The 16,210-nt window shown below is 38.0% G+C and overlaps 1 protein-coding gene across 6 annotated transcripts in view; it reads left to right on the plus strand.

Moving 5' to 3' along the window:
- The window catches only part of LOC134540050 (very low-density lipoprotein receptor), a 494,291-nt gene that overhangs the window by 420,116 nt on the left and 57,965 nt on the right, over positions 1-16,210 (plus strand). For all 6 annotated transcript variants that reach the window (XM_063382497.1, XM_063382495.1, XM_063382496.1 and 3 more), the window contains one exon: positions 8,711-8,833. In XM_063382497.1, the coding sequence (XP_063238567.1) occupies positions 8,711-8,833 (123 nt within the window). The remainder of the gene's footprint in view (positions 1-8,710; positions 8,834-16,210) is intronic.

Below are 16,210 nucleotides of genomic sequence, written 5' to 3' on the forward strand. Positions count from 1 at the left end.
GGTGTAACTTGTTTTGTCAGATGTGAGACCGAAAATAAAAAACAAGGCTTATAATTTATTTAATTTTAAAATGTTTCCTGACAGGCTCAATTATTAATAATCTTCGCCGTAAATTTCCATCCATGCTTCCAGCGTCTACAAATTGGAAACTAATTTCAAGTATATTCCGTAATGTCCGAAGTTCAGCTTAAGATTAACAGTTTTTTTTCCCTTCAATTAGAATACTATTGTAGTTTATACAAAAAAAATGTTAGCGAAGGAAAGAGCTGGCAACGTTTTCATTTTAACGATGAACTTTGTAAATGAAAAATACAGGCTCGGGGTGCTTCTGACAGCAGAAAATGCAATTAAATTTTTCCCCCTCCCCTCCCCTCCCCTCTTCTACTTTTCGCTCCACTCGTTGCCGGAGCGGGGCGTGAAAAATGGCGCTGGTAATGAATATAAACGAAAACAAGACCCGCGCTGTTCTGCCGCTACGTTCGCTTCTCGCTTGTTTCCGCGGGGGTGAAAAAGGCAGCTGGAACAGTCGGCGGTAATCTGCTAATGGCCGCATTCATCATTTGGCGCCGGCTCGCACGCAGGCGTTGCGTTTGACTTCTTCGCCTCTTACTTTATCTTTTCTTCGGGAAGTGTTGGGGCCAGCAGCGCCGGAGGAGTGTTTTTATCCTGCCAGCCCCCCCCCCCCCCCCCCCCCCATGATCCCTTTCAAGAGTTCTCGTCTTGAACTTGGTCCTTAATTGGACTGGAGAAGGGTTGAGAACGAGGCTGCAGCTAAACTTCGTAGCCCTACGGCTAGAGATGTGTGTGAGAATTTCCCGAAGGAAATTTTCCTTTGAGAAAATTTTCTGGAAATAAAACAATATATTTTTTTTTTTTTTTGAAAAATTCTATCAAAGGGAAGTTAATTTTTTATAGAAAAAAAATTAGTAATCTTTTCCTCCATTTCCAACATAACATTCACACAATTTGAAATAGGCTGTTATAAGATATACGGTAATTTATTTTCTGCAAATTGGTAGATTCTGTTAACTCAACATTTCTTCTTTCTATAGCTTGCAGTAGTGAGCCATTAATTAGTAAAGAAATACAACGTATATGGTTTATTTGATTGTTTTTTTAAAGGTCGATGAAATTTGTGTCTTTCTGTATATTTGTAACTCGTTAATTTTTTTTTTCTCAGATCTGCAGAAAATTTTCCAGTAAATCGCAGGAAAATTGCACAAATTATTTTCCGGGTAACTAACATCTCAACCTGAGACTGTCTAGATAAATCTATGACTGTTCTTACGTAAGTTCTAGTACATCTGTCTCAGAACCAAGAGAGCCTGTCTAAATTTGGCAACCTTGGTTAAATTTGCAAATTACATATTTAAAGTTCGTTTTCCATGGTTCTATCACATCTCATAACTCATTGTTTTTTTTTTGTAAAGAATTTACTGAAAATTACAAAAGCCCAAGTTCAGAGTTGTGGTTGAGCCACACACACGCAGGCTCAGTTAACAATGTTGTGTACCTTCGAAATGGTGGACTTTTTTTTTTTCTTTCAAAGTTACTTCTTGTAGGCCTACGTGTAAGCCACACAAGACTAGTATTAAAACTCTTTAAGAATAGCATAATGCTGCGCTCTTCAATCCTGTATTGGCAGATGTTTCGTCGAATACCAGAATGCGCACTTTTTTTTTTATTATTCTCGGGTTCCAATCATCCTGAGCGTTCAGGCAAGCAGTAGCTTGTTCCTGGCCAATCCGACGGAGGATCTTTAACTCCTGGTATTTCCTCGACCCCATATCCAGTCAGTGAAGAGCAATGGCGGCTTCAGGACGACTTTTCGGGAGGGGCTATCGCACAAAGAAAGGTCGTAGTTGCAAAAAAAAAAAAAATGAAAGTGGTCAGATATTGGCCTTGGAATATTATTTACAAATTACAGGTTTCAGTTTCAAATACAGAACCTTAGTAGCTCCATGCAACGTTTGATGAGATAAAAGTTTAACATATGAAATTAAATATTTAAGTGAACATAAATATACACTAATCAATAAAATTGGTCTCGGGAGGGGCTATCACCCCCACCTCCCCCCTTCTTGAGCCGCGCTTGGTGATTAGTATCGCCACTCTAGTCAACCTTTTAAGTTTTCAACTTTCAATAAATAGGGACCCCTAAACTTTTCTCCAGCTGGTCCAAATTTTGTTTTTTTTTGTAATTCCGTTTGCATTTTGGAACAATAGCAGTAAAATCTGGAGCTAAATATTTTAACTATTATTTTTTCTCGCGTCATTACGGACCACCCTATAGACACGGCGCACGTCGGCAGCGGTTTTGTTTACTTCCGGCGCGCTTACGATGGAAGGGTGAGGGGGGGGGGAAATGTTACTTCGTGCCGTATCAAGTAGGGTGTAGGCGAGAAGGGAGCGGGGTGAGCGTTCCGTGGCCTTGGCTAAAATCCGGCGTGCGCACATTCTCCACACATCTGCTGGCGCAGAGTGCCGTGTGTCTGCATGTCTGACTGTAACCCAACCCCCCTCCTCCCTTTCCCCTGGCGGACTGTATCCCCTCCCCTCATTTCCTCGCGCATGTCTCGCACTGCTTAGCTGCGCACATTACTGCGCCGTTGGAAAACAATTTTCCGCATTAAAAAAATTGCTGCCCCCCCCCCCCCCCCCCCGGGCTGACACTTCGGTACTTTTTTCTTGAAGCAGCACTTTACGGAACTTGTAATTGAACTTTTGAAAGAAAGAAAATCGCTTTTGGCCACTTTTGAGAAACTTATTTTTTTTTTTATGTGTAGAGAATGTTCACTATGTAAAGACTTGTCAACTAAGGCACCCGTTGAAAAGTTATGAATATAAAAAAAAACACTTTAATTTCTAATAACCTACATTTTTTTATTAAAAGTTACATTTATTTCAATATTATACAAATGAAAATAATTTCTATTTTATACACATATCTATGGAGTAGGCTAATACTTGTGCTTCACAATATGCTTGTCTCCAAGATGAGCGTAACTATTTATATAGGATGTCATTTGTGTAGTTTGACACATGGCAGAAATAAGAATTGCGCACAAAATCATTTTTGTTATGTTCAGCACTTAATGTAATCTAGTCTATTTCATATTTCTGCTGGTTTGCGTCACATTTTTGCATTTAAAATTAAGGGTGAAATTTATTTTACCTCGATTGCAAAATAAAAGTAGTATTTTATATCTTTAATGTAATTGAAAAGCAAATGCCTACTTGTATTCATGCAGCTGTGGAAAAATGATGCATGCCTATTTTTCTGTGGCTTTTTTTTAATTTAGGGTCTACGGTGTTTAAAAATGTATTTTGTTGGAAATAAGACTTTTATTTTGTTTTAAACATAATTTTCAGTCTTTTTGCTAAGAATTCAACTGAAGATGATGATAATAATCGCTACCATAACAGGTGAAGTCTCTGTCGACTATTTTATTTTATTTTATATTATTGGCGTTGTTCTTTGTTTCATGTATTTGTACAGAATCATGAATCGCTCTTCCAATCATTTACAAAACAATGCAGTGCATACGTACGTTTTACGTATACGTCTGGGAAAAGTGTCTTCGTGAGATTCTTTAAGATAGATTTCGAAGGAAAGATTTTAACAGGTAGTCTTAACATTTGTACGACTTGTGTGGTCTCTGTACCCATAAAACATGGTCGACTCAACTGTTAGATAAAGTTATTTAAATAATTTTTTATATACCACGTTTTTAAAACTGACTTAAAAATAGCCCTTTAAAGATTTATAGACCACCGTACGTATGTATAGACCATCATACGGATTAAGTACCCTCCCATACACGATCGTCCTGAAAATTTGTGATTGTGAAGTTTTATTACCTATGAAAATACTTTTAATATTTAAAACGAAAAACATGGGGCGCATGCGATGGATAATTTATGCAAGGACAGTTCACCTAAGTCACTAAAAGTTTATTGCACTGCAAATGATATGAATTGTGTGTGTTTTTCTCAACGACAGTAACAGTCTACACTTCTTAGTATTATATATGGTGAATTTTTATAGTTTTAAATCTTAAAAGTATTTTCATAGGTATTAAAATTTTACTCACTAATATCCAGGACAATTTGTATGGGGTTGTAGGAATCCGTACGGGGTTATAAATCTGTATAAGGCTAGGATATATTATTTTATACTTTTTAGTTCATTTTAAGAACGTGGTTAATTTTTTATTTTTATTTTTTCTGTTTCTTAGTCCTTGTACCAAACAGAAAAACAGATCAGAAAGCCAGTTAATAAAAATGTGGTAATAAAACTTTTACGAATTTTTAACACAAAAGACGTAATTTTGCACAAATGACTCGGCCGACATACAAATTAGATATATGGTCCTGGTTATATTTATTTTTGGGCAAATCGAACCATATGGGTGTAATATTGCGAATGGTTTTGAAAGCTTAACTATTATATCGCATTTAATATTTAAATAGTAGGGTTCGAGTGAAATTGTTACATCCTAATAGTAGTACTAAATTCGTTTTAAAAAAAGTTAGTATTAAACACCAATAATTAGATAAAAGGGTTGAAAGTATGTAACTTAAGTTCAAAAAATCATAACTATTAATAGCAACGGTTTTAAATTCTTTCAAAATTATTTGGAAATTACTAAACGTTTGTCTGACATATTTCGGTAGGAGTTTTGACCAACTCTTACTGCAAGGGATGACCCAAACGAGGTCGTAGAACATAAATTACTCTTTAGTACACACAATATTGTGCTCGTTAAATTTTCTTAATGGGCGTTTTCACTAGCGGGTTTATCACAACCTGCCTACCTGCACCAGTCTTAATGTCCAGCGTCATGTCACTAATTCCGGGGGGGAAAAAACTGAACCTGTAGGCCTGGACGACAAAATTATATTTTTAAATTACGTGCCACGTGAAAGTAGCTGATTTTCTGGCCCCGAATACTTCGCACGTCGCAGACCGCGGAACGCGCCTGGGAAGCTCCTGGTGTGAAACGACACCTGCGCCTGCGAGTCCCGCGCCCCTGCAACCCGCATCGCGCGGCTGTGGTGCGGGCCTGCCCATTGATCCGGGCGCGACCCGCAATCCTCTTACCTGCGGCTTTTGCGCGCAAGACGAACTTAACTCTCGCGACTGCGAGGTATTTCTCATCTGGTTCACTCGCGCCTTGTCTTGTCCACGGCGCGTTACAGACCAACCTGAGCCCTCCCAGTTACAACCAACCAGGACATGTACACGGCGTGATAAATCCAACCTGAACATGAAATGTCGATTTATGCCAAACAAATGTTTGTATTGTAACGAAATAAATCAAAGAAAAGAACTGAAATGTATGGAAATTTTACCTAACAGTACATATCAATATTAAATAACCAAAATATGAAATGATACAAATTAAAATGAAATACAACCAAAAAATGATTGAGTTTATCTCTTCTGGTAAAGAATTTCCAATTGCACGACACTTGTTTTTGTTTGATAAGCTCTTCAAAATTTTAATTTTCATGCATTGAATTTTATTATTTTTGGCAGTTGATTTATGCTTGTCTTCTGTTCGTTATACTTAAAGTGTAAAACAGAGCAGATATAAAAAAATAGTAATAATGGCCAGACTAACTTTCATGATCACTTGCGAGAGGTTTTTTGTGGGTTTCCATAGCGGGGAAACTAAATATATAATATGTATTTATATATGTTTATAATATATATTATATATAAGAAATATTTATACGTAACGAAGATATTTAAACTTGCTGCAAACCAAAAATTCCAGCATCGCTGCAGAAGGCCAGTCTTTAATAGGACTTAACTGCCAGTCTTTGTGGAGCAGCGGTCAGATCAATCGTCTCCCGCCGATTCGTCTGGGCTTGCCACCCGGCGGGGAAAACATGGCGGACGTTGTCGGGGACATGTGTTCCCCTCGCACATTCGCTCTGTCCTTTGCTCCGTAATCGCATAACCCCTCTCCGCCTCGCTCCACGACCACGTGAAGCCAGCTTAGCGTTTTATGTACCGCTCTAGTACAGATTGCAACCAGCAGTTTGTCTCGCGTACTGGGAGCAAGCACGAAACACATTACTGCTGGCTGACATTTCTGAAGAAGTTGAGAACTATATATAATTTATTTTTCCTTAAAAGTTTTATGTAATGTCGCTATACCAATCTTTTTTTTTTCTGTTTAAATGCCACCTATCTATAATCTGCCGTTTACAAATGGACAACTAACCTTTTTTTTTTATTGAACATACTGTAAATATGTTTAAACCCCGATGTTTGAGGTGAAATTACTTTAATCCATTCCATGAAAACGTACTAATGAATTATATATATATATTATTTGGTTTGTAAAGAAGGGACGTGATGTAGAGAAATTAATTTTGGTTTTGTTGACTTACGTTGGCAAGAATTTATTTTGAATTTTTTCGGAAATAACGTCGTGGCAAAAACGCACAATTTTATGTAGATTGAAACTTTAGTTAAATACGTTAACCCAGTATTTCTGTTATTTACTCTTTGATGTTTATGTAACCGACTGTTATACTTTTTCTGTTCGTTAAATGTAATTTAGTTTTTTTTTTTGTGATCAGTGAATGGTACAAGTCTGACTATTTAATTCGTCCTTAATAAATAATGACTTACCAAGATTTGCTTAGAATTCTGCACTTGTGAAAGTACTGCATAAGATGAACTTCTAGCGTTCCTGTATTCAAACGCTTGGTCAAAATTAACTTCGGTACTACACCATAAATCTTAACGTCTTAAATATGCATCGATCTTTTGGAACCGACGACATGTCAGTAAATAAAAATTAAGATGGCTTGATATCTTGGTTTAATTTCGATAAAATAAAATGGGAGACCAATTTTAATAAAATAGTTTTAAATGGGCGGTTGGGATATTATCGCATTTTCCCTGCTAACTTGATACTGTGCAAAGCACCGCTCTGTGCTTACACAGGCGGGTGTGTGAATACAAAACAAAACTTCTGAAAAAAAATTTTAATTGAATTCTTTTTTAAGAAATTTTAAACACTTGAGGTTTATTTCCTCAATAACTCTGTACAGTGATATTTAGTTTAGTTTCTTCCAAGACAATTTATTTTCGTTGTGTTGGTACCATCGGTATTAAACAATGTTTACACTGAGCACACCTTCTGTCTGACGTGACAACAAAGCCAGGTTTTCGCACAAACATCTCGGGGCGCTGTCGGGGTATTAACCTCCGGTGTGTTCTCTCGTAGCTGAGGCGAGCGAGTTCGGCGGCGTTCGGGTGGACTCGGCAGTTTCCGCCGCGCGAGCGCGTGATCTGCGCGTGTTGGCAAAACTCCAGACTCCAGACCATCCTCTATCTCCTGTAAATTCCTACTCGTAATGCATGCCAATTTGCATCCCGCATGAATGTGCCCAGGGTTTTCCCTGTGTCTATGCAGGTTTTACCTGGGCCCAACCTATCTCTAGTTATAGTCTAGATTTAAGAGTGAGGGGAGTTAGCCATGGCGCCAATCGCTGCCATGGCTGGCCAATCCCCTCCTAGCACATGATGCATGCGACCCTCTCCTTGCATGGCTAATCCCAGCATGACTAGGCGTATAGGCTTCGGCCTGAGACGCACCTAGGTCCCTCCCTTACCCGGAACCCTCCAAAATACACTTAGTTTTAGTTAGGTTAGGAAAAAAAAAAATCTGCGCGTGTTTTGACGACGCAGGCGGCGTGCTCGAGTGTACTCTAGTCTGTCCCACGCTTAGACGGCAGTGCGTAGTTGCCGGATGGGCACTGCCTGACTTGTGAACATTATAAACCTTTATTTATAGAAAGTTCTAATATTTTTTGATCTGCAACATCTTATCTCTCGGTATACGTTATTTTAATGGAAGTAATTTCGTGAATGGAACGGAATTCGCGAGGAACGGAAAATGTTGCGACGACGGTGCTGCCGTCTTGTGGTGGACGGCGCGAACCTGAAGTTCACAAAGCCAAAGGGAAACTTTTATGTATTACCTGTTTAAAGGATTTTTTAACAAGAGCGGGCAGTATTCTAGTAAAGATTCCTTGTCTAAATCGTGTCCATAGCCGGAGTTTAGAAATTCCAAGTATGTACTTTTTTTTCTCGCTTTTATCGGAACCGTTTTATTATGTAGTTTAACCCTTCGCTCTGAAAACTACGTGTTTATTTGCGTCAATTTTTTTTAAAACACGATTTGCATGTTTTTATCACGCTCGGCATTATTTGAAGGTTCTATATTTATTTATTTATTATTTATAAATTGTGACATGCAAACCAACACATTGAGAAGATATTACAGGGGTGTGCAAGGTACAAAAAAAAACACACACAATACACACGAGATACCACAAAGGACAAAAACAAAAAAAAATTAAAAAAATTAATAAATTCAAAATTCAGAAAAATAGTGAATTTAGATTAATAATAAATTTAGAATGCCAACAATCAAAGATACGCTGTTAATTGAGTTGACTGCAAGTGCAACTAAAATATTTTACTAATTGGTTAAGCTTGTTACTATTATGTCTAATCTATCATAATTGCTTATTAATCTAAACATAATATAATTTTTTTCTCTTGATTGTACAGTGATTTGTATGTGCACATGCAACATGAGGACACGTGGATGTGATTGTATCCGAGGTCTGGCGAGCGCTGAAAGACTGGCTGAGACGGGGCGTGTGACGTGTGTTGCAGAGGCGAGGACCTGCTCCGACAAGGAGTTCCGCTGCTCCAATGGCCGCTGCATCCCCACCCACTGGCAGTGTGACGGCGAGCGAGACTGCACGGACAGCAGTGATGAGGACCCTACAGTCTGTCGTGAGTGGTCTCTTCCTCCGGCCGGACACCCCCTGCGATACCTGTCCGCCGCTTGCTCTCAACGCTAGGAACAAGCCATGTTGTTAATGAATTTGGCTGTTCAGAATACAGTATCACAATTTAAGTTGGATTGAGCAAAAAATTAAATAACTTTCCAATTATAAATTGATCAGAAATTGATTACTCCCTTTGCAATAAGTATGACCTCAATTCTAGATGGATCCCCTTTGGAATAAGCATCACCTCAGTTCTAGATGAATCCCTTTTGGAATAAACATCACCTCAGTTCTAGATGGATCCCTTTTGGAATAAACATCACCTCAGTTCTAGATGGATCCCTTTTGGAATAAGCATCACCTCAGTTCTAGATGGATCCCTTTTGGAATAAGCATCACCTCAGTTCTAGATGGATCCTTTTTGGAATAAGCATCGCCTCAATTTTAGATGGAAGCCTTTAGGAATAAGCATCGCCTCAATTTTAGATGGAAGCCTTTAGGAATAAGCATCGCCTCAATTTTAGATGGATGCCTTTAGGAATAAGCATCGCCTCAATTTTAGATGGATCCTTTTTGGAATAAGCATCGCCTCAATTTTAGGTGGATACCTTTTGGAATAAGCATCACCTCAATTCTGGATGGATCCCGTTTGGAATAAGCATCACCTCAGTTCTAGATGAATCCCTTTTGGAATAAACATCACCTCAGTTCTAGATGGATCCCTTTTGGAATAAGCATCACCTCAGTTCTAGATGGATCCCTTTTGGAATAAGCATCACCTCAGTTCTAGATGGATCCTTTTTGGAATAAGCATCGCCTCAATTTTAGATGGAAGCCTTTAGGAATAAGCATCGCCTCAATTTTAGATGGAAGCCTTTAGGAATAAGCATCGCCTCAATTTTAGATGGATGCCTTTAGGAATAAGCATCGCCTCAATTTTAGATGGATCCTTTTTGGAATAAGCATCGCCTCAATTTTAGGTGGATACCTTTTGGAATAAGCATCACCTCAATTCTGGATGGATCCCGTTTGGAATAAGCATCACCTCAATTTTAGGTGGATCCCTTTTGGAATAAGCATCACCTCAATTTTAGGTGGATACCTTTTGGAATAAGCATCACCTCAATTCTGGATGGATCCCGTTTGGAATAAGCATCACCTCAATTTTAGGTGGATCCCTTTTGGAATAAGCATCACCTCAATTTTAGGTGGATCCCTTTTGGAATAAGCATCGCCTCAATTTTATATGGATCCCTTTCGGAATAAGCATCGCCTCAATTTTATATGGATCTCTTTCGGAATAAGCATCGTCTCAATTTTATATGAATCCCTTTCGAAATAAGCATCGCCTCAATTCTAGGTGGATCCCTTTTGGAATATGCATCGCCTCAATTCTAGGTGGATCCCTTTTGGAATATGCATCGCCTCAATTCTAGGTGGATCCCTTTCAAATAAGCATCACCTCCATTCGTAGTTCACAAAACACATCAGGAAGCCTTCGTACCGTTTCGATGTCAATGAAGCAATTTTTCTTGAAGGACTGTCCAAAAGCGTTTTACCAAACTATTGGTCAGCTTTATAAGGTAAATCATCGGGTCTGTCGGGTACTTGAACAAGTAATGGCGCAAGATTTTTCCCCGTATTTGATTGCATCCAAATGGAATCAAACTAATGGCCAAATGTTTGAAAGTCTGGAAACTCAACGTTAGTTTTTTTTTTTCTGTTCCCGCATACAATCGCAGACTACACTGTCATCTGTGAATCCACAAACGAAGTAACGTGATCTGAAGTGCGTGACGATAGAATGTATTGAAACAATACACTTTCATGGTTTTTTTTAAAGCTTTTTTTAAAGCTCGAATGGAGCCACTAGATAACCATTAGTCTCGCATAGTAGAGTATTAATAATGAAAAACGCCTTTACTCTTTTATTGCCATGAACAATATAAGAATTCAGAACGCTGAAAGGATTTTTTTTTTTTTAATTTCTTTAAATAATGGACTACATTATGCCTGCTAATTTCATTTTCTTCTTTTATTATAAAATCGTTCTATTGGTAACACATCTTGTTAAAAAAAATTAAATAAAACGTTTTACCGCTTTTTAATTTTTTATCAATGAACTTTTATTCAGTCTTTAACACTTAGATTATTAATTGTTAATATTAACGCTTTCTGTGAATTTACGAAAGAACCATCTAGCCATAGATATGGATATACAGATAGCTAAAGATGGTGTCGATTTCGAACACTATTTGGAGTACATTTCGGTGAGTTTGAGGATTCGCCACACGCTGGTCTAACGACACAGCCAAGCGGCGAGTTGAGACGCGCGACAGTCGCTTGCATCGCGGTTGCAATCTTGCACTGCACAAACAAAACAAAAAACAAAACAAAAAAGTGCAGTCGCACACGAGCGTTCTCGACGGCCTTCGGTCTCCTTTGTTTTGGCTCGGGGAGTGTTTGTATTGACGTCGAGATAAAAAAAATAAAGACCTTCGCCGTTTGGAAGGGTCAAGGATGGGTTGAACAGTGAACCCTGACGTTATGTAAACGTGCTGGCTTATGCGTGCTAAGTTGACCCAGTTTTCGTTTTCCTTGGCGTGTTAGATAAACCGCTGTTACGTAGGTTCTTTTTGGACTCTGTAGCGTAGTTTTATTTCCTAAATACAAAAATAGTTTTAAAAAAATCTTAACACATTTACGGTTCCAAAACGTGAGTAGCATTAAGCTTTATATATTGTTTCTGTAAATAAAAATTGGTTGTCTGTAAAATCGGTTGACGGCCGATATTTTAACGTGACAGCGTCATAATAAAACATTGATGAAATGATTGCATACTTATATTAATAAAATTGAATCATTTTTATTGAATTATCACTATTTTGTATGGATACAAACGAGTGAAATGAAATCTAAAATTTAATTGATAAAATTTACTTTTATTTGCACTCATTAATTAAAATATGTTTATTACTTTAACGAAGAGATTATTTTAACGATAACTTTTATATATGTTTGCTATTTAACTTCTTCCAATCTGTGTTATTCTGTTCAGGATTGGACGATGATAGGAAAAGTAGGAAACCAATGGAAGTGTTTCAAGTTTAATGTGCCTTGAAAAAGTCAAATCGATGGTTGTTCCAATTGAGTGGAAGTGAGATAGATGCGGCGCAAGCGTACAATGAGCTTAACGAGACACAGCGTAACGGGACACTTTTTCGTGCGTGCAGCCGGCGTTCATCGATTTATTAGATGTTGTCACGTTAAAAAAAATCATATTTTCTACAACTGTTGAATTATATTTGAGAACACGTGTAAAAGGCAAACCGTTCAACTACTTAAAAAAAAAAATTACTTTTCTTATATCATAAACTAGTTACAATTAAAATTAAAATTGGATATTAAAGTTTACATGAAATGTTGGCTCTCCTAAATAATTGAACAATGTGGACACGTTGCCTTTCTGCTGTTAACTATTCAATTAAAGATAATTGTCTATGAAAACACTCAAGTGTTACATACGGTATAGTAAAGAATATTTTAATTTTTGGGTTATATATATATATATATATATATATATATTAACGCTGGTGCCATGATAATCAGGATGTAGTAAACTTTGTTTTCCACAAAGTAGTTACAGTATTCTTAATCATAATTTCACTAGAAGAATATTAGTTTGAATTTCCGTTCGCGAATTTTCAAAGTAATAGTAAATTCTTTACTTTTGCAGTCTCGACTTTAGTTTTATATATTTTTTCCTGTCCTTTTTTTCCTCAGTAACGCAATATGAAGTCCTGCTTGACGTAAGTGTTCGCTTTGCCGGGGGTTCGACTACCGGCGGGGGACTGGAAACTCGGCGGACGTTGCCGCGAGCAGTTTGGTTTACTCGGGGTGCTCCGGGTTTTTCTCCCCGCCCACCTCTCGTCCAGCTGACCGTGTTGGCACTGTGCCCGCGACTCAGGGCTGCCAACAAACTCTTCATTCTCGGCTGCCTTTCGCAACTTTTTTTTTGTGGTGTTTGACGGCTTACTTCATGCAAAGAAAACATTTTTTTTCTTCTGTATTTCCACGAAAGATTCCTTTGGAAAACAACCAATTGCCAAGAAATGGTTTGTAATAATACTACAAGATAAACCGCATCAAAATGGAATTTTTAGTTTATAGGAAGTAAGCGAACAGACAGATGCTAATAACGACTTCGTTTTATGATTTTTATTATTTTTAAAGATCGTGTAACAAAAGTTTTAAGAAACGCACATTAAAATGACTTGAAATAGTTTCACCGTGTGTTTGTAGACCCTGGAATAGTTTTTTAGTGACGCCCGAAGTAAACGAGAAGTTAATGCGATCTCACGCGCCATGTTGTATTTTTTTTTAATTTTTTTTCAGTCATTAATTTTATGACTTTTTTTATAAAATTTTAACTGTAGGCATCACTTGCATTTGTTTTTTTTTTTCCTGTCACAAATTTATTCAACTAATATTCTGTAAGTGTAATACCATATGTGTAAAAAAAAAGCCTGTCTTCGTGCCTTCTTGCGCAGGTTGTATTTAAACTTGGTGAATGTCTTAAGATATTACTGGCCGAACGACGAATGCGAAAAGGGAGGTGTATCGATTAAAGATGTTCGAAACAGGCCCTTGGAAGAAACAGAAATGTCGACGTGGCGTGTGCGGGAATTTCAAAAGTTTTCGCTCCAGTTTCGCTCGGGGTGCGGGAAGGGGGGGGGGGGGGGAGTCATGACCTTGGGAGGGTCGCGTCTTTAAGGCCGCCGGTTGGCACTCGCGTCACGACGGCATCACGTGACGCCGGCCTCCCAAGGACGCGGTCCAGATAACGTGCCGGTCATCATCTGCCCCCCGGGTCTGCTCGTCCATCTGGTGGAGTGCGCGCCAGCGGAGTTGTCGCCTTCACATACCTACACTCTAGTTGGCTTTGTTTTTTGTTTTTTGACGTGACGTCTAATAAATCGATGAACGCCGGCTGCACGCACGGAAAAAGTGTCCCGTTACGCGCATTGCCCCGTTACGCGCATTGTCCCGTTATGCGCTGTGTCCCGTTACGCTCATTGTACGCTTGCGCCGCATCTCTCTCTCTTCCACTCGATTAGAACAACCATCGATTTTGACTTTTTCGAGGCACATTAAACTTGAAACACTCCCATTCGTTTCCTACTTTTCCTATCATCGTCCCATCCTTAACAGAATAACACAGATTGTAAGAAGTTAAATAGCAAACATGTATAAAAGTTACAGTTAAAATAATCTCTTCGTTAAAGTAATAAACATATTTGAAGTAGCTGCAGTACCCGGCTTTGCCCGGGCTGAACACCGGGTGATACATTGTCCGCGAGTTACAGCAAAATGGATAGCGATATGTCAAGTGTGTTGGACATTAAGAAATGACACATAATTACTGTTTGTGTATCTGTGACCTATGATTTTCTGTTTACCCAGGGCGATCGGTTGAAAGGTTAAGAAGTTAATGCGCTACAGCGCCATCTAGCAGCGAGTTACAAAAAAAAATGGATAGCATAAAAACCTTCTTCATGATAAAAACACTTCGATGTGCCAACTTTCATGGCGATCGGTCAAACGGTGTAAGAGTTTATCGACGTCATACATACCAAAATCCAATTATATATATTCTTTCGAAATTTTGGGGCTTTCACTTTTGCGAAAAGTGGATGTTCAGGACCTCGAATGGTTTGGAACACTCCATCTCGAAAGAAATGATATTTGAAAATCCTGAAATTTTCGAAATTTTGGGGCTTTGTTCCCAGAGGGGGAGGGGTGATTTTGAGGACCCTGAATGGCTGGGAAACAATAAAAATCGAAAGAATGATAATTGAAATTTTTTAAATTTTTGGGTTTTGACCCCTGAGGGGGTGGGGGGGGGGTGATGTTGAGGACCCCGAAAGGCTCGTAAACACTCCAAATCGAAAAAGAATAGGTTTTTGGAAATTTTAGGAATTTTTCTAATTATTGGGTCTTTGACTCCTTGTGGGGGGAGAGTAGTTTGAGGAACCCGAATGGCTCGGAAACACTCCAAATAGTAAAAAAGTATACTTAAATTAAAGAAATTTTTGAAATTTTTCGTTAATTTGGAGTTTTTCACTCCCCCCCCCCCCTCCCACAAAATTGGGTGCGAAGTCGACTTTGGGTAAAAGTTCCACCATGCCCGGACACTTTAGTTCGTAATGACTTAATTTTAATACAATTTTCTCCAATTTTTCGAAATTTTGTGGCTTTCACTTTTGAGAAAAGGGAGGGGGGGGGGGGGTGGATGTTCAGGACCTCGAATGTTTCGGAACACTCAATTTCGAAAGAATAGATATTTGAAATTCCTAAAATTATCGAAATTTTGGGGCTTTTTCCCAGAGGGGGGCGGGGGGTTCTAGGACCCAGAATGGCTCGAAAACGCTTAAAATCGAAAGAGAGGTTTTTTAAAAATTTTAAACTTTCGAAATTTTGGGGCTTTAACCACCTGGCGGCGGGGGGGGGGGGGGGGGGGGGTGATTTTGAGGACCCCGAATGGCTCGGAAACACACCAAATCGAAAGAGATATAAAGGAAAACTTATTACCTACCTATCAATAATTTTCTAAATAAATTAATAAATAACTCTATGTTAAAGAATTTACGTACATACATAATATTAAACTTCAAACTATACACACCAAAAAAAACTAAGGATGTTTGTAAAACTATTTTTTATTTGTCATTATGTTTAAAACATTTGTAGGATTTGTTGATATGTAAAACTGTGGTGGCCATATTCCGCTTATCCAAAGGAGTATAGAAATTAATAGAGATATCACTCCCTGTACACACCACAAATCTTTGAATTAAGTAAAAAAAAAAAAACATAGTCCAAAATGAAACAAAAAGTATAACAACTAATTTGTCAAAAAAATTGATTCAACTGGAATGACAATGTTAACATCCACCTGAAATTTAATAGAAGTAGGTAGGTAAGGATATATATATATATATATATATATATATATAAGAAAATAAATGAAATTAAAACATGCATAAATAAAATTATCTCACACTCAACCAAACATAATGTTTAATATGAAATAAAGGAAGATGGCAATTACACGTAACTATTCTAATTCATAAAAAAAAATCGACCTACCTGAAATAGTAAAATTCAAATTTTTCAACAATATATTACATAATTGATAAATATTTCTGGTCTTCGGTCTCAGCAGCCCTAAGACTCTTGACGCTCAGCAGATTAATTGGATGGTGTTATGCACAAATGAGTTAACCAACAAAAGGAAAAAAAGATATTGAAATAATTGTGTAGGTAAAATTACACTTTTAATTGAGCTAAATTTGTTTAACCGACATTCCTTGCTACTATG

The sequence above is a fragment of the Bacillus rossius genome, chromosome 16 (assembly GCF_032445375.1).
Source record: "Bacillus rossius redtenbacheri isolate Brsri chromosome 16, Brsri_v3, whole genome shotgun sequence".
Taxonomy (NCBI): domain Eukaryota; kingdom Metazoa; phylum Arthropoda; class Insecta; order Phasmatodea; family Bacillidae; genus Bacillus; species Bacillus rossius.